Below are 23,168 nucleotides of genomic sequence, written 5' to 3' on the forward strand. Positions count from 1 at the left end.
CCATACTAGTTCTTGCCGGTCCGCCATGTTTTTCCGCGTCCGACCGTCCGTGTGGTTAGAAATCTTCCTGCGGAAAATTTGGGCCATGCGGAGACGCGGTGGAGGGGCGTGGTTGTTAAAATGACGCAATTTCGCCGCGCGGACCGCGCGGACGCGTCAAGCATAGACCAACCTTAATGGGTGTGACCCCACGAGGACAGTTGACCATTGAGCAGGGTTGATGGTTTATCCCTTGAGGTCCACGTGGCAGGGGTGAGGTGGTCCTCGCGGGGTCACACCCATTAGGACAGTGGGAGGGTTATAAGGTTTTTGTGCGTTTGGTAGAAGAAGTAGATTTTTTGCTTTGTAAATTATTTAAACTGTAATATATTTTACAACGACTTTGTACCCGGAAGTGTCTGCAGACCTGGTTTGATTGCAAAATTTATATGAAATCGATCCAAAATCAATTAAATCAGTTTTGCCTTATCTAACTTTGAAAATAAAAACTTAAGCTCCATGTTTTGTTAACTTTTTCCAATATATCTTTTTTTAAAATATAAACAGAGAACAAGGCTAAGTCTGCACATGTCTTTGATATCAATATAAAACCTCTGAGTTTATGTATATGCAGGTGTGGTGCACATTTATACTTGATTTAGCTACTTGAGTGCCAGAATGCGTTTGAGCTAAAAAAAAAAAAAGCTGCAGTATGAGGATGAGCTTGCTGTGAGAGTTTGTGATAAGAAAGCATGTTTTTTACCACTTGAACAATGCAAAGCAGTTGTAAAAATTCAAGTCAATAATGAAACCAATGGCTAAATCAAATGGAGTTCTGACATAAAGGTGTGTCAAGGTATGGGTTTTAGTGACCAAAGAGAGAGGGCAAAACAGCAAGCGCATCGCTGGGGGACCAAACTGTTGTTGCTGTTTGAAACTGTGAAACGTGAGTGTTTAACCTATTCATTAGAAAATGTGTGGGTGTCGTAAGACCCACACACACAGGTGTGAAGCATGGGCATCATACCCGAGAACAGTGCACCTCTGTTTAATTAACAAGATTAATAAAAAAAATAGTGCTTCGTAGAATAAATGATGACATTGACTATTACATTTATTGTCGACAATTTCGTTTGTCGACGTCATCATGACAAATCGTCATGTCGTCAGTCGCACCCTTGGCTAAATGATACCCTCAAGTCTCTACTCCAGTCTGGGTGAGATCATTCGATCACATGGCTTCTCCTACCACTGCTATGCAGACGACACCCAGCTCTATCTGTCATTTCCACCAGACGACCACACTGTCTCTACACGAATATCAAACTGTCTCTCTGACATATCAAAATGGATGAAATCCCACCATCTCCAACTCAACCTCTCTAAAACTGAACTACTTGTCATCCCAGCAAAACCATCCATACAGCACAATATCTCAATCCAAAATGACTTCCTATCTCTGGCTCCTTCAAAGGCAGTTCCAAATCTGGGTGTTGTGTTTGATGAACACCTGAGCTTTAAAGATCATGTTGCCTCTGTTGCTCGTTCATGCCGCTTTGCGCTGTATAACATATGAAAGATCAGACCATACCTAACACAACATGCCACCCAGCTCCTGGTGCAATCTACTGTCATCTCCCACCTCGATTACTGCAATGCCCTTCTAACTGGTCTTCCAGGCTGTACTTTGAGACCTCTTCAAATGGTCCAGAACGCAGCGGCGCGTCTGGTCTTCAATCAGCCAAAAAGAGCACACGTCACCTCTCTGTTCAATGAGCTCCACTGGCTAACGCTAGCAGCATGCATCAAATTCAAATTGCTAACACTAGCATACAAAGTCCGAGATGGTACGGCTCCCATCTACCTGAATCCTCTTGCAAAGACTTACGTCTCGGCCCGGCCGCTCCGGTCATCACAGGATCGTCGGCTAGCAGTGCCTACACCACGCTCAGGACAATCCAGACTCTTCTCATGCATCGTTCCACAAATGTGGAATGACCTTCCAAGCACTACAAGAACAGAGGCTTCCTTTTCAATTTTCAAGGAACTCCTGAAGACCCTGCTCTTCAGAGAGCATCTTCTAAACTAGCACCCTCCCTGCACCCGTCCCCCCTCTCTACTGTCCACTTCTTGTTCCCTCCTCTTCGTGAGTGATGTCAAGTTGTTGGACAAAAGCATCTGCTAACTACATTAACATAAATCGACAAATCGTAGCAGCACTAGTAGGAAGCAGTGTGCTTCGAATCAGTTACCAAAAGCAACACTGCTCACAGACACCTTTGCGCATCGTTTTGAACATGCCCAGATTCAGCCACATTGCCGAGAAGAAAACTTGGCCATGCAAGGTGGGCCGACTGGAATGGACCAGCCAATATTTGAGGACTGATTTAAAGATATTCTGCCATTGTTCCTTTGGCAAACACCCCATCTCCTGGGGGTTGGTTGGATATGGCCAGCAAAGGCTTGTTTTCCCACTGAAAAAAAGTTGTAGCTACAAATAATACAATAACCCCACTTTATGTGAGATTTAAGGAACTTTATGCAAAGTCCTAAATCAACATGCTTTGTATAGACAATAGAACTATTAAAACAAAAATGAATCATAATATATCCTCTTTGGTGATGGAATTATAATCATAATTACATGTCCTTAAGTTCTGCTAAAGATTATGAAACATCATAGTTAGTATTTTAAGTCAGATAAACTAAAGAAATTAATCAGAAATGATCAAACCCAGACAAAAAAAGACTTTTCGAGGATATTAATTTCAGTGTTTGTACATTTGAAGTCCATATGCAAGAAAAACTGGCTGAACTGTCTTTGAAGATTCAAGATTCTTACCTCTTCGTCTTTCTCTCTGTCTAACTCCTCTGGTCACTGCATCTCTGTTTCTCTTCCTTCCTCTGCTTTCTCCACAAAGTTGTGTAATGAAAACTACAGGAAAAATATGTCAGTATGTTAATTACAAATGTAACTTTATCAAAAACTGTACACCGGTTGTTCTGTTTCCTGCTTAGTACATTATTAAAATGAATGAAACTGATGATAAATAATTTAATTTAAAACATGTTACGCTCTTAAAACACAAGTTATAATTTTGTTTAAGCAAATAAACCTAAGACTGTTCACACCATTCTTTGTAAACCCTAGAAATGGTTGTGGGTGAAAATCCCAGTAACTGAGTATAATGTGAAATACTCAGACCGGCCCGTTTGGCACCAACAACCATGCCACGCTCACAATGGCTTAAATCACCTCTCTTTCACATTCTGACATTCGGTTTGGAGTTCAGGAGATTGTCTTCACCAGGACCACACCCCTAAATGCATTGAAGCAACTGTCATGTGATTGGTTGATTAGATAATTGCATTAAGGAGAAGTTGAACAGGTATTCCTAAAAATCCTTAAGGTGAGTGTAAATTGTGTTGAATCCAAACAGAGCAGTGACAACATAATTAAAACATAAATATAAAAAGCACACATTTTTTATCTTTTCTGATTATTTTTTTTTAGAAATATTTTAAAATTAGCTTTTTCTGAAATCAAGTCAGACTTTTTGTCCATAAAATCTACTTCTAACACCGTCTTTGTGCCACAGCATCACATTTGGGTCAGAGAATAAAAAAGAAATTTGAATAAATTCAAAATACAATTATATTTGTAGATTTTCGTATCATAAATAAGTATCAATGTTAATCTATATAACTTGCCTTTTTTGTTAACATTTGGTATTATTATGATTAATTAGCAATATTTCACCAATGATTTTAAAAGGACATGTATGTCCTAATCAGCCACAATTTCTTGTTGCACCATAATATGTTGTAAGAAACACAAAAAATATTGCCATTTATTTAGAAATCTACAATATTTAGTACATATTTTAACATACCTAGGATGTGATTTTTTTTCCGCACACAATGCACTCTGGGGCGATGATGTATATTGGTTAAACTCGGAAGATTAGCTATTGATGCTAGTGTTTGTTTACGCGCTTACCGTAATAATTAGTTGGTAAAAATGCCGCTGCTTTTGGACGCAATTTCCAGTCAAAAGGCAGCATGGGGAGTGATGTGAGTTGACACAGCTTTCCTACTGACAAGAAGAGGAAAGATCCAACATTTTTCTCCTGATGCTTATGAGGCTTATACTTAGCCACAACTACTTAAATATTTCACCGGAGTGGCTGGGTATAAGCGAAGGCTGAAACTAAATGTTGTACTGACCATTTTTCCACACAAGGAGCCTAAATGCCCTCGGAGAGAAAGTGAAACATGCAGTAAAAAGCGCCATAGACAAGAGACGCTGGAAGCTCTCCTGAGCAGACAACCCAGTCCTGCAGCTGCAGGTGTTATGTCGATATGTGTTCCCTCCTTGAGATCTGTTTCTTTTCCACTCAGCTGCAAGTTCGAACCATCCACTCACAACAAATACGTGTCCTAACCCTTACCCCAACCCGTACCCTAACCATAACCCTAAAACAAACTAAAACAAGCTACACAGAGTACCGTCATAAATTATAATTATGCAAAACATAAATTTTTGGTGACAGGATGGTTATGGTTAGGGTACGGGTGAGGGTTATTTTTTGTAAGTGGATCATTACCACTCGCAGCCAGGTGGAAAAGAAATTGATCTTGAGGGGGGAACACATATCGATGTAGCACCGCTACTGTCACTTTGAGCGAACCATTGGACACACCACTTGCCACAGATGAAGCTGATAATTCACCTATACCGTCAGTAAAACAAGCAGTAAGTGTATCAATACAGTGCTCTCAAAAATTTTACGATGCTGCCAGTAAGACAGATTCAGACATGTCAAGATGCAGGCACAGTGGCCAGCTGATGTGCGGCAAGTTGTTACCGTGGAACACACACAGAGAAAAGTGAGTTGGATCAGTTTGGCCACAAGATAGCTTACCTTTAACTTCTGCTGACAAAAATGTGAGCTCTTGACAACAAACACTCTCCCTCTCGGTTACCATGGAGATGCATTTGCTGCACACGCACCACCGGTTTTGTCCTGCATAGGGATGGGTACCGAATTCGGTACTCTTTAAGGTACCGACCGAATTCCATAGTACCGACCGAGCACCGATTCACGTCATTTCAAACGGTGCCTCGTTTCGGTACCCGTCCATCCTAACGAGAACTTGCCAAGACAGCTGCGCATGCGCAGTAGCGTTTTGTCGTCGCTTGCTGTGAACCAGTTGTAAACAGAGCAGCATGGTAGAGAGAACGCAGACTAAAGCTTGGGTCCAGTTCACTAAATGTGATGGGTAACTGGATGATGAAACCAGCGACAACTATCTAAGTGAGACATCCTCATCTTAATCTGCTCCAGTAGGTAAATATAATTAGCTTGATATATTAGCTTCCGTTTCGCTAATGGTGCGTTCGCTTTCTCCTCGGAACTCCGAATTTCCGACTAGAACAACATGAACGCGCTCTAAAGTTGGGCTTCACTTTACTAAATGTGACGGGTGAAGACGAAACCAGTGACGATCTAATTGTGAGGCATCGTTTTAATCTGCTCCAGCAGCTAAATAAACTGTTTAAGATATTGTTAGCTTGATATGTTAGCTTCCATTGCCACCATTGTTGTCAGCTAATGGTGCGTTCGCTTTCTCCTTGGAAATTCTAACTTCCCAGTAGGAAAAATCAAATGAAAAAGGACGGCAAAAGGAATGAAGATACACGGTAAATTTAGTTCACAGTAAAGATGTTTGCTTCAGTTTAATTATCAGCTTATAAAACTACAAGGACAATGTTAAAATACAAACAGTTATATGTTATTTATCGTGATATTTATCAAATATTGTTATATATTGAGAAAAATATGTATTTAATTATAAAAGAGAATTAAAATAATAAACACTCAAAAGTATCGAAAATTGGTACCGTTAAGTACCGGTATCGATTCGTAGGTACCGGTAATTAGTACCGGATCGATTCAAATGCCAAAGGTACCCATCCCTAGTCCTGCACTCACTTCATCCTGCCCTTCTTGCTCTTCATTTTGCAGCTCATTTTGTGAAACATGGTCAGTGATGTCCTCATTAATGTTTCACTCTGGTTCAAATTGAAAAGGCTGAACAGATGACATGTTGATGGCGCTGAACAGTCCCTACAGGATCCCAAAGCTGCAACCAAAGTACAACTAAATGACGTCACTACCCAGAGTGCATTGCGACACAAATGATGGTGACCTACAAGTTAAACTATTTTTACAATTTTTATAAAAACTAAGAGATCAAGAAGGTTTTTTACACCATTTTAATATAGCTAATACTAACATTTGTCTTTAAAGAACCACAAGTTTTTGTAACCTGGGTTCCTTTTAAGAACAGGGACATTTCAAAGAAGCAAAGATTTACAGGAACCTCAACTCGAGTCAGAAAATTGCCCTGCCTTCTTTCCATTAGCATGTATGGTACGAAATATCGTTTTAATTGTTTGCTCTGACATGGTCATTAGTGCCAACACTGTGGGTGTGACGAGTGGAGACTCAGTTTGAACCTGGTTGGTTTTCATGTTCTCGAACATTCTTGAGCTTCTTGTCTTTTTCCATGACAAGTGAGTTGCTACGATTCTTCTTTCTAGCATACTGGCCATTTCAAACTGTTTTCTTTTTGAAGGCTGGCTGGATCCAGTTTAAAATTGCCACATTTCCTCCCTAGTTTTAACATGATGCTAGATATCTTTGGTGTGTTCTTACTGTATTTAGTTTCTAATTCCATTATTGGTTCTTTTTAAAACACAGGAAAGGATTTTCTTTACCTTGCTGACGTACGTTTCGTTTGCCGACTGCAAAACATCCACAGGCAGTCAGCAAACGAAACGTACGTCAGCAAGGTAAAGAAAAACCTTTCCTGTGTTTTAAAAAGAACCAATAATGGAATGATGCTAGCTAACCGCTACATCGATATGTATGATGTGTATGGGGCAGGTGGAAATTATGTAGGGTGCAGTGGTAACATTTCACATATGCTTGTGTACGTAACATGCAGACGGGAGAGGAGCGTCAGAAGTCTGTCAAAAAGACATAAGATAAACAGAACTAATTTGGTGCAAACATTTAGTCACCTTAGATGCAGATGGCACTCCCAACTTTCCTCGCCAAATGGAGAATTTACTCCCATTTGGCGAGTGTTAACGTCAAACCCTGTCTGAAATATAATTCTTCCTAGGACAAATCACGTCACATTTCCCATTCATGTGTATGGGTATTTAGTGCTTCCTAATGACATTCTTCCTGTCTAGAATGAACATTGTCAATAGGAGAAACTATCATGTGAGATAGCTATAATTCAGTTGTTTATTTTAGAAATATATTCCTGCTGTCTGTAACCAGATATCATGAAAATCTTTTTGGATATGTTAAAATACATTGTTGCTAGTCATAAATGTAATTACTGATATCTCAAAGTGTTTTTACAATTTAAAATATAAATTAAGAATATCCTCAATACAATTCTTACAAATGTATGTTTGGATATCTAAAATACAACCACAGACAGCCTGCATTTGCAGCTATAATGAAACACAGAGGAAAATACCAGATGTCTAAAATACTTGACACAACAGATCCTGGGATTTTCAGGAGTACTGCAAAACAATTGCAACTTTGACAATTCCATGATCATGTTGTTAGAAATTGTAATTTTGGTCCAAAAACGTAGGTTTGTTCTGCCCGAGGTTTCATCTGAGTAACAAATAAATTTTACCTACTGTGCACAAAATGTCTGAGCATTAATATATACTTTTACTGCAGCATTTTACATCATTTTGTTTACCATTATTGTTAGCGTCAAAGGTTGAGGGATTTCCCAGATTTCCCAGGGATGAAACTGGAATTCTCTGTGTATATAAAACAGATTCGCAATTATTAGTGACTGTAAAAACTACCAAAAACCTGACTCATAATAATGAGAAAATTGTAAAAAAAAACATGAATTATGTGCTGACCTCAGCAGTAGAGACAGGTTCAGGAACATCAGACTGAAGGTCTGATGAGGCAAAAAGCTGAAGCAGAAAAGAACAGCAGAATTAATGAAGGACAGAGTTTTACAATGACACCTTTTTTGATTTTATACAAAACTTCAAGAATTGGACATTATTAGAATTACATTTATACATAATTAGTAGAAATTTTCAAGTTAGTTTAGTGACAGATAAGCACTGTATTCTACATATTGTTTCAGACTCCAGGGTGTTCGTATATTTGGACTTCTGCTGTTAAATAACTTTGGCTCTCTTTATTTTTGAGAGAGCAATGGCGGTGCTCTTGATGAATTTAAAGATTGCGGCGTCCTGACCAATCACAAGCTCGTGCTCTGTCTTGATGGATGTTTAGAAAAGTTTGCTCAACCCTGTCCATCCTTGCATAGCCATCGGGAAACCCTCGCAGCAACTTAAAATTAAAGTTAAAGTCCCATTAGTTGTCACACACACTGATGTGTGTGCGAAATTTGTTCTCCGCATTTGACCCATCCCCTGGAGAAGCGGTGAGCTGCAGACACAGCCGCGCAACGGTAACCATTTGGTGGTTTAACCCCCCAATCCAACCCCTTAATGCTGAGTGTCAAGCAGGGAGGCATTGGGTCCCATTTTCCTAAGTCTTTGGTATGACCCGACCAGGAATTGAACCCTGATCTCCCAGTCTCAGGGTGGACACCCTACCACTAGGCCACTGAGATAGCGTTGCATTTATCTGAACTCACGCAGATGAAGATGCCATCAGATAGTTTACTGTACGTTTCCAGTTAATGCAATATTCCAAAAAGCAATCGACAGTTTTTTTACACAATTAAACATAAAGTGTAAGAAACTGCAACTGAAACGGGCAGCCTTTAATGTCATTTGTTTTGTTTGTTGAGCTCATCAGGTATGTTAAATATCCATCTGTTATGGCTTACTTATCCAAGGTCGGGTCGCGGGGGCAGCAGCCAAAGAAGTGAAGCCCAGACTTTTCTCTCCCCAGCTACTTGGGCCAGCTTCTATGGGGGAATCCCAAGGCATTCCCTGGCCAGATGAGAAACCTAGTTCCTCCAGCGTGTCCTGGGTCTACCTTTAGGTCTCCTCCCGGTTGGACGTGCCTGAAAAACCTCACCAGGGAGGCGTCCAGGAGGCATCCTGACCAGATGTCCGAGCCAACTCAACCAGTTCCTCTCCATGTGGAGGAGCAGCAGGTCTACTCCGAGCCCCTCCCGGATGACCGAGCTTCTCACCCTATTACTAAGGAAGAGCCCAGACACCCTACGGAGAAAACTCATTTTGGCCGCTTGTATCTGCGATCTCGTTCTTTCGGTCATTACCCAAAGCTCATGACCATAGGTGAGGGTAGGAACATAGATCAACCGGTAAATCGAGAGCTTCTCCTTCTGACTCAGCTCTCTCTTCACCACGACAGACCGGTCCGGTACAACGCCTGCATCACTGCAAACGCAACACCAATCCGCCTATCGATCTCACGCTCCAGTTTTCCCTCACTCGTGAACAACAGCCTGAGATACTTAAAACTCCTCCACTTGGGGCAGGACTTCATTTCTGTCCTGGAGTAGGCATTCTACCCTTTTCCCACTTCTCGGATTCAGAGGAACTGATTCTCATCCCAGCTGCTTCACACTCGGCCGCGAACCGCTCCAGTGATGGGTGGGGATCAGGTTCTGAAGAAGCCAACAGGACCACATCATCTGCGAAAAGCAGAGGCCTGATCCTTTTTCATTTGTCTAATATATGCTTATTTATTTAATCATTAACTGTCCCTACAAAAATCTCCTCATTTGTTCATGAGTGAGAGGACTGGGGAGTCTCTAATGGTGTTTGATTTGTGTTTCTGTTGACAGAGAGTTAGTTCAATTCCAAAGATGTCCTCCTTCAAAAAATCACCCGCTCAGTGCAGAAGTCTCTGAGGTCCTGATGGCTGCTCATACGGAGTTTGGTTCTGTTGGAGGTTTCTTCCTGTTAAAAAGGAGTTTTCCTCTCCACATTGCAAAATGCTTGTTTAGTATGGGGATTGCTGTAAAGACGCTGACACTAGTCAGTGTCTCCATGCAATCTGCTAGGTTCCTTAAATAGGAAATTTTTAAGTATTTGGCATAATTACATGAACTTAGTTTGTGGAAATGAGCTATGAGACCAGGATTTGATTATAAGAGCTTTTACTGGTTACTCTCAGCAACTTACACAGCCATGTTAACCGGGTAGCTCGAACGCGTGGTACATACGAACACCTCCCACGTCACAACTACGGTGTCTGTTAAAGTCCATCTGCAACATAACTCAATCATTGGATCAACTGATCTACATCCTCTCCTTTTAGTTATTGCAATCAATGAAAATCAACATATGCTATGCATAACAAAGTTAAATACTAATGACCCACTATCCAAATCACTTTACAAAGTAGGAGATGTGAAATGGTGTTGAACATTAATTGGCGATTAACTAATAAAGTCTTGTAACATTTTTTTTCAAACCCTTATAACATTCTTATAACATTTATTTATTATTTTTTTTCCAAACCCAAATGTCCAGGAACATAAACATGAATCTGGTTGTCTGACATCACAACTGAATACTGGATAGATAAGAACCATCAAAGTAGCATTAATACATCACCTTCCCTTTTTTTATTATTTTTTTTAAACATTGTACTTGGGGTTAGGCTTACAAATGCGGCCTGAGCGTGTCACATAGGGAGCATTACTGTGTGATATCTCGGCGGAAGAGCAAACTGCAGGAACTTGTAGCACGCTGGAATGTGAAGTGGGCGTTCCAGCTGGTGGAGGTGTCTGCTGGGGTCCTAGAGCAGGGGAAGGAGTGTTCAGTGTGGCAGGATCAGCAGGATGGGGGCAGAGACGTGCAGGGCTGACCTGTCGGGGTGGTGGTGGCTCTGCAACGGGTAGGACGTGGCGACGATTTCTCCTATAGGTTCCTCTATTACACAGATGTCAGAGTCAAGGCCTGCGGGCCAGATGCGGCCCGCGGAGCATTTTTATGTGGCCCGCGAGATAAATATCAAAAATATATTAAAACTGGCCCGCTGGCCGTTTTTACCGCAAAGACTTCAACTCCCATGATGCTTTGCGGCGTCAGCGCGGAGCCGACGAAGCCCCCTCCTTTGTGTTTTTTCCAGCGCCTGCTGCCGGTCTCTGCAGCTCCGCTGTCTCGGACAAACTACACTCCTCTCACTCAGCGCCGAGTTTACTCAGCTATTTTCTGACGTTGAAGCCCAGAAACGGAGATTCTAGCCGCTCAGTAATGTGTTCACGACTGAAAGAAAAAGTGTTCCAACTAACGTCCAGACAGAGCTGATATAACTCCAGCGAGCAGCGACACGCTCAAACCAGCACGACTCTGTGGTTGTGTTTCCTCCCCGACACACAACAACGTGGTCAAGCTGCTCAGACATGTTCATCAGCACAAACCTATGTGAGCACCTGTTGTCATCTAATGTTGTCATTATTATGATGAAGATGAACAAAACAACAGGAGTCTCCTCCTCAGCTCAGATCAACCCCATGATGCAGGTATCTGGCTGGAACAGGTGAGCATCACAGTAAACCAGTGGAACAAACTGAGCTTTAAATATGTTGGTTTTATGCTCTTTTTCTGCTCCAAAACATGAAAGTTAACAGGTGAGATGTTGCATTTTCATTTAAGATAAAATGATATTTTATTTTGTTGTTGGCACGTGAGAAAAGATTTAACCTACAGTAAACAGGAAGTGGAAAGGCTGCAGATAGATGAATAGAATAGAAAATCCCTTTATTGTTCCTCAGTGGGGAAAGCTAGACGTCACAGCAGTGATGACATGCATTACAGGAGATTAAAAGGAGAATAAAAAATAAGAAAAATGAATAAACAAGAAAACATAAATCCTGAATAGATTTTAAAAATGCTGATTATACCACAAGTAATGAATACCACTGATGCATTTTATTTAAAACTGACTTGCTCGTGTGTAATTTGTTTATTCCACATTCAGTGTTAATGCAGAAATAAGTTTGTTTCCAAATTTAAAGGTTCAAAATTGCATACATGTTGATAAAGAAAATGTGCAAATTTGCCGTCACTTTTTCAAAAAATATTAAGTTTGGCCCTCGACTCCGTCCCAGAGTTTCATTTCGGCCCCTTGTGAGTTTGAGTTTGACACCCCTGCTCTATTAGATTCGATGATGTAGGAGCGTGGTTCGCTGCACACCTCCTTCACCGTGCCAAGGCGATAGTGTCCCTTAGTAGCCTGCAACCTGACGACTTGACCTTCCGTGAGTGGTGGCAATGGGCGGCTTGTTGAGTCGTAGTACTGCTTCTGGATGAGCCTTTTCTTTTTGAGTTGCACACTGATCAGCTCAGCGTCCTTTGGGGCCGGTTCCAGCAGTGTGGTGTTGACAGGAAAAGTCGAACGGGTTTGCCTGGACATTAGACGTTCTGCAGGTGATCCCAGCGTTTTATCACGTGGAACATTTCTGATGTTTCGAAGATTGAGGAAAACGTCTGTCCCATCTCTATGAGATCTTTCCATCAACAGCTTGGGGCTGCGAACGGCTCTTTCAGCTAGTCCATTAGACTGTGGGTATTCTTGACTGCTGGTTACATGGACAAAGTCCCATTGCTGAGTGAATTCTCTAAAACGCTGACTGGTGTGTTGTCTTGCATTGTCAGAAATCAGGGTGTGAGGTGCCCCGTGGACTGAAAAATGTCTTTTCAGTTTGGTGATCACAGCTGCCGAAGATGTGTCCTGGAGACAGTCGATTTAGAACCAGCCTGAGTAGGAGTCGACTAGCACCATGTACTCTTGTCCATGCCACTCGAACATGTCTGTGGCGACTGTAGACCAAGGCAGGGTAGGAACCGGATGTAGTTTTAAAGGTTCCTTCTGTTGGTGCGGTCGGGTGCTGTTGCATGCTGAGCAGGAGAGCAGTTTTGTTGTTATGTCTTTGTTCTTTGCCAGCCAAAATACAGTGCCTCTTGCTCTGCGCTTTGTGGCTTCTAAGCCTGGGTGACCTCTGTGCATGATGCTTATGTATTCCTGTTGCAGGGAGTCGGGGATGACAGTTCTTTGACCTTTAACAACAACACCGTTCTCCACAATCAACTCTTCTCTGTATGGAAAGAATGGACGCACGGAAAGCAGAACCTGACGGTCTTTGTTGGGCCAGCCGTTCTGAATCACTGTGGTTAGAGTTTGCAGGACTTGGTCCCTTGCTGTGTGAGCTCGTAGCTCCTCCAACCTGGCTGTAGAGATGTAGCTGAGAGACATCACTTCGAAGTCGTTGTTTTCACCTTGTGTTCGGGAAACACTGCTGCTTGGGGCTCGCGACAGAGTGTCTGCAAGGTACATGTGCTTACCCTTCTTGTAGACTAGCTTTATGTCATAAGCTTGTAACTGCAGTAACATCCTCTGTAGGCGAGCTGGGGCAGTGTGGATTGGCTTTTTTAGAATTGTAACAAGGGGCTGATGGTCTGTTTCAACCGTTATGGGTTTCCCATATATGTAATCTCTGAACTTGGTGCACGCAAACACAACTGCCAACAGTTGTTTTTCGATTTGTGCGTAGCGTGTTTCGGTGTCTGTGAGCGTGCGGGACGCGTGCGCTACTGGCTTTGCACCCTGCAGACATGCAGCACCCAGTCCATACCGTGGAGCATCACAGGTTAAAATCACCGGCTGTTTTACATCAAAATATGACAGGACTGGTGCGCTAGCTAAACAGGACTTGAGGTTTTCAAATGCCTGTTGATGCTGTGGGAGCCAACACCAGACGGTGTCCTTGTGTGTTAAGTGTCTAAGCGGTGCTGCAATGCTGCTGAGATTTGGGATGAACTTTCCCAGGTAGTTAACCATACCGAGGAAACGCTGTACGGCCAGGGAGTCCTGGGGAACTGGCATGTTCGTGATAGCTTCAGTCTTTGTGGGATCAGCCCTGAGACCGTCTTTTGTGAACAGATGTCACACGTAACAAATTTGGTCAAGGCGAAACTTACATTTGTGGGGGTTTAGCCTGAGTTTAATCTCTCGTGCACGATCGAGCACCTTCTTTAGATTTGCATCGTGCTCTGCTGCATCGCGACCTCCCACGATGATGTCGTCGACTATGATTGCACAAGGGTAGCCGGCGAATAATTGCTCCATTGAGAGCTGGAAAAATTCACTCGCTGAATTTATGCCGAATGGCATGCGTAGAAACCTATAGCGCCCAAAGGGTGTACGGAATGTGGTTAGCAGTGATGACTTATGGTCGAGCTTTATCTGCCAAAATGAACTCTTTGCATCAAGTACTGAGAACAGCGTTGCACCTGCCATTTGGGTGGCAACTTCCTCAACGCTGCGCATTGGGTAGTGTGGTCTCTTTAAAGCAGCGTTTAGGTTTTTGGGATTAATGCACAGCCTTATCTCTTCTTTGTCTTTTTTGTGCGCTACCACCAATGATGAAACCCAGTCTGTGGGCTCGGAGACTGCTGAAATTACGCCTTTACTGGTCATGTTATCGAGCTCCATTTTGACTCGGGCCTGCATTGCTATAGGAATGCGGTGTGCTGGCCGGACGACGGGCTGCACTTCAGGGTCCAGGGTCATGGAGTATGTTATTGGAAGTTTTCCAAGCTCTTCACCGAACACATCACTGTACTGGTCACGGACAGTGTCGATAAAATCACTGTTAGTCTCTGTACCGCCTTGGTGGACATGATGGCTCAGTGTGACAAGTCTTAGGCGTACACTTGCTCAAAATCCCAGTAGTGGCACAACATCATGATCCACAAGGAAGAATGGTAGTGTGTGTAGCTGTCCATCTAGTGATAGGGGAAGTGTGGCAAAACCAGCTGTTTCGATCTTGCTGCCCCCGAAGGCCACTAGGTTTGCAGTCAGGGTCCGAAATTAAATTTTTTACTCACCGGCCAAGTTGGCTGGTAGATGATGAAAATCTACCGGCCAAGCATATTTTTTACCGGCCAAAATTCTAAATGATTTAGATCTACCTAAAGCATGTAATTCTATATTATGTTGATTCCAAACAGAGTGACAAAATAATTAAAACATCAATTAATAAGAAAAACAACTCTTTTGTCATTTTTACTATTTATTTATTTATTTTTAGAGATGTTTTTATGAACTCTTTCATTGAAATCTAGTCAGACTCCTTGTTTTCTCTGTCCATGAAGTCTGGCCTCCTGCTTCTGACACCGTCTTTGTGCCAAAGCATTACAGCCTCATTTGGGTCCTAGTCCTTGATCTCTGGAGAACACAGCTGCACCATGAGAATATCTGAAAGTGTGTCAGGGCTAGGGTTGTCACGGTAACCGGTGTAGCAGTAACCCCCGGTAAAAAAGTTGACAATAATAACAGTCTTGTTTAAAAAAAAAAAAAAAAATATATATATATATATATATATATATATATATATATATATATATATATATATATATACACATATATATTATCTCGGTGGATTACCGTGGCTGCTGTGTAGGCGCGGTGACCCTTACCAGCCACCGTATCATCTGCTAGAAGTTGCCGGCGGCACACGCGCACTTTGTTGTTTACGACCAAAACTTTCTTTAAGCTAAAGCTGAAATAATGGCAGGAGGAGACGGCAGCACTCGGGACATTTATTATCCCTCAAAGAAGACAAAGTCGGAAGTATGGGCATTTTTTGGATATTTGAAGAATGCCGAGGGCCAGCTGTCTGTGAAAGGCAGCAACGCTACATGGCCATCATAATGCAGCCATTGTCTCACGACTCCGCCGTCTCCAGTTCGCCACTTTTCACAAAATCTTCTGGTTGCCACTGGTCCTGGTGGTTTTTCTTCCAGTTCGACGAGTTTTCTTTTGGAAGGCTGGCTGACTCCAGTTAAAAACCGCCACATTTCACCGCTAGTTTTAACGCGAAGCTAACTGCTAACTTGATAAACTGATTGAATGGGATAGGTGGAAATGATGTTTGATGCGGCGTTCACGTTTCGCGTACGTTTGTGTACGTTGCATGCAGGCGGGAGGAGTATCAGAAATCCGTGGAAGATGACTGATAAACATAACTAATTTGGTGCAAATATTTACTCGCCAGGTGGCAGGTAGAGCTCAAAAATTTACTCGCCAAATGGAGCAATTTACTCGCATTTGGCGAGTGGCGAGTGTTAATTTCGGACCCTGTTTGCAGTTTTATTGCATCCCAAAATTTGTCCCTCAGACAGCTGGAGAAATGTGCTTTTTGCCATTACATTACATTTAGCTCCAGTGTCGATTTTCATTTCAATAGGCTTGTCTCTTATGTGTAGACTCAGTGACAAATCCTTCATCCCAGTTGCCTCTATGGGTGTTTATATCGTCCACAACCACAACGGGCTCGACACCATCCACATAGAATGTGTCATCACTGTTGCTGTCAGGCTGTTGTAACTCTAGCTGATGTACAGGTTGTTTGATGTGGTATTTACCCACAAAGCATTGCTTTTTGGGATTTTCATTTGGAGGCTTTGATTTGCAGCATTTCTTGTAATGGTTCCATTTTTGACATTTGTGGCACTGCTGGCCAAATGCAGGACATTTGTCTCTCTGTGCAGCGTGATTTCCTCCACAATTGTTGCAGTTTGTGATGAGTTTCATCTCGTGCCTGCTCGCAGGTTTATAATTTGTCCTGGGACTCCCTCTGGAGGAGCTTGGCTGCAGTGCATCCACCGCCGTGGCTGGCTGTTTTGACAGAGCTCTCGTGTTCTCCTCGGTCATTTCATAAACGCGGCAGATAGAAATGGCTTTGGAAAGGGTTAAGTCACAGTCACGTAAAAGAGCCTTCCTTATGCCGTCATTAGTTATGCCACAAACAATCCTGTCGCAGATTAACTCATCTGTTAAATCTCCAAAGTGACAACTTTTAGCTTTAATTTTCAAATCACTGATGAAGGACTCAACAGTCTCACCTTGTTTCTGATTTCGGGAATGAAACTTGTGTCTCTCCATTATTTTGTTGTATTGTGGGTGACACATTTCCCGAAATTTCTTTTTTAGACAGTCTGGGTCCTCTTTGGATTCTGCTGGATGAATGACTGCTCCGTCTCCTGTGGGTGGCGCCCTAATTTCTGCGGCGTAGATGAAGGAGCATTCTCTTTCAATAGCTTCTGTTCCTGCTAGATTGAGGATGATATAAGCTTTCGTTTTGTCAGATTTGTCAGAGTGGGCTGCCTCAATAAAGATGTCGTATTCCCTTTCAAAAACACGCCAATTCTCGGCAATGTCCCCGTCAAAGACAAGCGGGTCTGGTCTGCGAAAACCCTCCGCCATTTTTTTCTTGCTAGTCCGTTAGCCACTTGTAAGGTATGCCTCTTCTGTTCAAACGTTGAAAAAAATGACGCTTACTGGCGATAGATCCGTGACGTCTTCTGACAAAAATGTGGAAATGAGCTATGAGACCAGGATTTGATTATAAGAGCTTTTACTGGTTACTCTCAGCAACTTACACAGCCATGTTAACCGGGTAGCTCGAACGCGTGGTACATACGAACACCTCCCACGTCACAACTGTTAAAGTCCATCTGCAGCATAACTCAATCATTGGATCAACTGATCTACATAGTTGGACTGTTTTTCTTTGGGAAGTGCTTTGAGACAACTGTTGTAGTGATTTGGCTCTATATAAAATATAATAATTTATAGTAATATATAATAAACTTGAATTTGATGCAAAGGAACTTGTTAAAATTAAAACTAAGCCATTTTTTTCACTTGATAATGTCTATCACACAATGAATTTTAAACATATATGTTGTTTTATAAGGCTAAATTAGATCTTTATCCGTCTGATTCTGTTCCTTTTAAAATCACTGAATCAGATCAGAGCATCCTTATCAATTGTAGTAATATTTAAATCTCTGGGTTTTATTTTGTTAGCTTAAATCAGGGGTCGGCAACCTGTTCCCATCAAAGAGCCATTATTACCCGTTTCCCACATTAAAGGAAGCACTGGGAGCCACAGCAGCCGCGGCGTTGTGGGCGGGGCCTACCCTCAGACAGCAGAGAGCTGCTTTAACCAATCACAACAGGTGACAGCAATCAATACCGGTCGCTCGTGTACGTCAGAGTTATCTTTCATAAGAAGATAATCAATAAAACGATTTATATAAAGTGGATCCAGAAGTTGTAGCCCGTCTCTGCTACAATATTTAGATATTTTTCACCCTGTTGGTGGTTTTACTGAGCAGGTGTCACTTTTGTCATACGTTTCTTTTTAAAACATGTTTAGACTGTTCAGAATACAAATCCAGGCTCTGTCACGTTTGATTGTTGTAATTAAACTTTGTAGGTGGGGAAGGTCAGAAAAGGATCCGATCATTTTGTTTTTCCCTCATTTACAGTGACGGAGATAACGGTGCAGTGCGCCTGGCTCTGGTGTTAATCAAGTTAAATTATATCTCTTTGCAACAATTTTCACAAGAAAACAGAACAGTTAAAAGCAGGGCTTGTGTTGACCAGATAGTTCCCGTATTCAAGTGGTGCTTGCTGCAGAACCACAAAGGTGGAGCTGCACCAGAAGGTGGAGCTGCACCAGAGTCAGCCCCACCCATTCCATCAGAGTCAGTCCAATTCCTTCCAGTTGTCAGACTTAATAGCATTCTGGAACCAAAGAGGGTGTTATAGCTAATATCATCTAAAATGCAAGATTGAGGACGGAGTTGAGAAGTTAATTGAACAGTTTTGTAAAGTTTCCATATAATTAAAAATCTAACTTTTGGAACTTTTTACCAAGTTATATTGTCATTTCCTCATAAGAAACACGCCAAAGCCATTTTTGGCCTCATTCACACATTTTCCTCCCATCTCAGCTTCAATTTGGTCTCCTCCCCCGAAGCGGGTCTGGTCTTGGTTCTCAAATCTGGATATTCCGTGAATTTTCGTGACAAATTATTTCTGAAATGACTTACTGAGACACCGCCAATAAACCATACATCCCATCTACAAAAACACACTGGATGGGACAATTATGATGGAACAATTACATGCGACGCCACTAGCTTGTTATCAGATTTAGTGGTCAAGTGGTTATGGAGTCAGCTTGGCATGTAGTTTTGCGCAGGTTCGCCTCCAGGTAGCGGTGCAAACTTTTTACTTCTTTTCTAGCTACACTTGCCAGTACTACGTTTTTAACCATTTATTGGTACATGTTTAAAATACAATGACTAATGTGTTTTTTTTTATTCGTTTATTTAGCCAGTGTGAGTCCATTTGTGAGCAGAGTTTCAACTAAAATGCTGTTTAGGAACGACCAAATTCCAAGAACTTTTAGAGACATAAATATTTTGCAGAAAATAAACATTACAACTAAAATATAAACAAATTAAATGTTTCAGCTGGCTAAATAGATTGTTGTCGACCCCACCGAGAGTTGAACCAACATCAGCTGAGGGGAAAGCAAAACTTAAATTCGATGATCTTGCCATTAGACTACTAGAGCCCACTAAGCCTTTGTCCTTAAATGCTTTTGTACCTTGGTTCTGTTGGAGCGGCTATGGGCGGATATTTGCTAAATGAAACCTTTTCATTTCGGGATATATTCAGGCTTTGTCATGTAGCAAGTTATATGTATCTTGCTTAATTGGAGCATAGAACATAGCATTAACATTTGTAAACTAGTAACAGCCGTAATTCATGTGGGTCAGGTTAGTTTGCGATTAAAAAAAGCAAAACTGAAAAAGTCAGTGGGCTAGGCTGTTTGCGTGAGTGGGCGGGGCTGACTCTGGTGCTGCTCCACCTTATGGTGCAGCTCCGCCTTTGTGGTTCTGCAGCGAGCACCCTCTCCCTGTATTTGACCGTTTATTTTGACGGAGAAAGAATAGAAAGAATTACCCAGACGCATGCAGACGAACTGACATTTTATTCGTTACGTACATCGCAGATGCAGCTAAATCACTCAAGAAAAGATTCCGATCTGAACACCTGAGCTGGACACTGCTCAGCGCAGCTCGCTGTCAGCGCGTACGTACGGTGCACAGCAAGCTGAAGATGTGGAGAGGGGCTTGGAACGCATCGCAGAACCAGAGCGCATGCGGGAAGATTCCTCCGACTGAAGCGAAACTTGTCACTTAGAAAATGTTCCCTGATTATGAAACTTTGGCTGAATAGCGCTTGTTCCTGTCTCCAATGTGGAGTCGCATCCAGAATGCGCCAATATGATTACGCACAAGCGTGACCGTCAACCCGGTCTCACAGTAAGACCGGGTTGGACCTGTTCAGGTTTACGCAGACAATCTTTACATTTAGAATTGGCATACAGTAGGGCTGTAGGTAAACGATTATTTTCAAAACGATTATTCTGGCGATTATTTTATCGAATAGTCGACTATTCTAATGACTAATTAAATGATTAATCTTATGATTGTTTTTTTTTTGCTGTACAATTGATTAAAACCAAAATATTTTAAATAAATACCCCCAAAATTGTATAAATGGCTTTATTACACAACAATTTTCCAAAGTCAAACATCTTTTGCTTAAAACAAAATAAAAGCAGTAGTTTTAGTGCAAAACAGAACACTGTGCAGGTCACAGCATGAACATCCCTGAGTGTTTAACACAAAAAAACTGTTTAACAGTCTCTAAAGGAAGAGCACCCAGTTTTACAGCCTGAACAGAAAAAATTGTTGTATAGTTTTAAAAATGCAGTGCAAAACAAAAGACTGTGCAGTGCACAGCACACATTCCTCAGTGTGTCCCAGTTATTGCAAAATGAAACTGAACCGTTATTCTGTTAGTGTATGCAGTTTAAAACTGTCTATATTTTTATTTTTTTCCCCTCCCACATCTCCACACTGTACTACTCCTCTGCACTGCCTACTCTGAATTGCTGTGGAGGAATGTGAGCATGTCCACATGCTCTTTGGTGAGACTAGCTCTTTTTTTGTTGACAACTGTCCCTGCTGCTGAAAACAAACGTTCAGACGCTGTGGATGTTGCAGGGGCGCCCAGATAAGACTTTGCCACAACAGCCAGGGTGGGGAATCTCACTTCATTTTCCTTCCACCACTGGAGTGGGTTTCGGTCCTTTGGAATGGGTTTCTCCCCAAAGTACACAAGCAACTCATTCCTGACAGCGTCTTCTCTCTGTTCCCGGCCTGATTCGTCATCTTCCAGCTCCTCCTCATCTGAGCCAAGCAGTGAGTGTAGGACGGACTTTGGCTTCAGCATGGCATCATGCTGGTGGGAGACATCAGCTTCAGGTTCTTCCTTCACTAGAACTGGTCTGGCTTCAAGTGCAAGGCTCTGAAGTTTGATTTTTACCTTCAGGACATCATCAGTGGAAAGAAATTTCAGCTTTCGGAATCGTGGATCAAGGGCTGCCGCGAAGATGCTCACATTCTCATTTTCATCATATGAAGTCTGATTCTTCCATCTGAAACATAATTGATATGATTTTTACACTTACATAAATTCAAAGTGCTTGGAGGGAAAGACTAGTAGAAGCAACAGCTCTATGATATATACCTATGAGGAAAACATTAAGACGCAAACTGGGAAAGCTTAATTTAAAATACATTTAGTTAGTTTAAAACTAGATTTCAAGACCAGAATAATTACACTGACCTTGAAGCAATCTCTGCAGCGACTGTTGTTTGGAAGGTGGCAATGGGAGCAGAATCAAATGTTTTCTCTGTGGACTTCTGTAGACCTTTCACCAGAGGCGGCAGGACAGATCCTGTGACGTATGCCTCTCCACTAAGGAAGACAGTGGCTTGCTCAAATGGCTCAAGTGCTTGCTGTAATTCCTCCAAGAGGCTCCACTGTTCAGCTTTCATATCAAGGTAACGTTTTGATGCCTTAGTGACCTCTGGGTCTGAAAGGGTTGCAGTTACAGGCCAGCGCTGCTCAAGGAGGCGTGTAATCATATAAAAGGAACTATTCCATCGCACAGCTACATCCTGGATTAATTTGTGTTGAGGAGTGCCCATCTGCTCTTGTTTGGCCTTTAGTTTAAGGAGGGCAAAATTGCTATTGTGAAAGTAGCTGACAAGCTCCCTTGCTGCCCCAAGCGCCCTGCTGATCTGGGGGTGTTTCAGAGCCTGGTTGACTATCAGCTGTGTTGTATGGCCAGCACACCGAAGGGAAGATACACCATGCCTCTCCTCAAGGATCCGTAGGGCTTTCACAACATTAGCTGCATTGTCGTGGACTATTGCCTGGACATCATTGCGAAGAGAGAAATCAAACTTCTCAGCAACCTCTTCGATCCAGAGAGCGATGTTGTCTGCTGTGTGTCGCTCTTCGAGGGGCTTTGTACACAGGACAAATGAGACCATCTCCCAGTTGTCGTCGATGTAATGGCAGGTCACGCCAAGGTAGGCCTCAGTGGCAATGCTTGTCCAGGCATCAGTGGTGAGTGTGACTTTTGAGGACCTCTTCTTTATGTTCTTCTTTAAATTCTCCAGAGTATCTTCATATGTCTTTTCCAACTGGTTTGTGAACCACCACCTGGATGGACATTTGAAGCCGGGACAGGCGTATTCGACCATATCGATGAAGGCGTCACCCTCAACAAGAGACAAAGGCCTCATGTCTTTAACAATCAACTGTAAGATAAGGAAAATATAAATATAGAAACAACATAGCATTTAACAGTTAATTACTAGACAAATCTCACAAGGACATGAAGAAAAAAGAAGCCAACAAAAGCAAACGCTGGAGATTATAGACACTGGACCCTATTTTGTCCTATTTGTCATCTGTTTTTATCTAAATGAGGGTGAATTTTTTTTTACATAGTTAGCAGTTTCCTCCTAAAAGATGCTGAAAGCAAGCAACAGTTAGCTAATATTTATTACTTACTTTCAAGATCCTTTTATTCAGCTCAGCTGCCCTCTGAGGTGTGCATTGCATCTCTTGCCCAAGATAAGACGACAAGGTTCTTTGCTTTGCTCTGGAAAACACAAAATCAATTCAAAGATTAAAAACGTTTATAGTCAAATGCACAGTTAGAAACATGTTTCCCTGTTGCAATAAAGTCATTACTTTGCCGCCCGCCCTTGTTGCCAAATAAAAAATAAATAAAAACCACAACATAAGCTACACACAAGTATACACTGTAAATTGCATTTACGCCTTTTTGTTGTCCCAACGTTTGATTTCATGTTAATATAACAAGGCTTTTGTATTGTTGTTGTTATAAATTAGAATAATTAGTTAAACACATCTCAACAA

The 23,168-nt window shown here is 42.0% G+C and overlaps 2 protein-coding genes across 3 annotated transcripts in view; both read right to left on the minus strand.

Moving 5' to 3' along the window:
- Nucleotides 1-5,319, minus strand: part of LOC139061528 (uncharacterized) — a 73,330-nt gene extending 68,011 nt beyond the window's left edge. For both annotated transcript variants that reach the window (XM_070554685.1, XM_070554684.1), the window contains exons 1-2: nucleotides 4,905-5,319; nucleotides 2,822-2,914 (exon numbers count right to left, since the gene is read on the minus strand). In XM_070554685.1, coding sequence (XP_070410786.1) covers nucleotides 2,822-2,914; nucleotides 4,905-4,968 — 157 coding nt within the window. In that variant the 5' untranslated portion in view covers nucleotides 4,969-5,319. The remainder of the gene's footprint in view (nucleotides 1-2,821; nucleotides 2,915-4,904) is intronic.
- A 16,225-nt stretch (nucleotides 5,320-21,544) lies between these two features.
- Nucleotides 21,545-22,878, minus strand: LOC139071726 (E3 SUMO-protein ligase ZBED1-like). Its single transcript, XM_070554689.1, has 2 exons — nucleotides 22,797-22,878; nucleotides 21,545-22,540 (listed from the first exon to the last, which is right to left on the minus strand). Exons 1-2 carry the CDS (start codon nucleotides 22,845-22,847, stop codon nucleotides 21,548-21,550), a joined length of 1,044 nt encoding a protein of 347 aa, XP_070410790.1. The 5' UTR covers nucleotides 22,848-22,878; the 3' UTR covers nucleotides 21,545-21,547.
- Nucleotides 22,879-23,168: the final 290 nt, after the last annotated feature.

Source organism: Nothobranchius furzeri, chromosome 9 (assembly GCF_043380555.1).
Source record: "Nothobranchius furzeri strain GRZ-AD chromosome 9, NfurGRZ-RIMD1, whole genome shotgun sequence".
In the NCBI taxonomy this organism is placed as follows: Eukaryota; Metazoa; Chordata; class Actinopteri; order Cyprinodontiformes; family Nothobranchiidae; genus Nothobranchius; species Nothobranchius furzeri.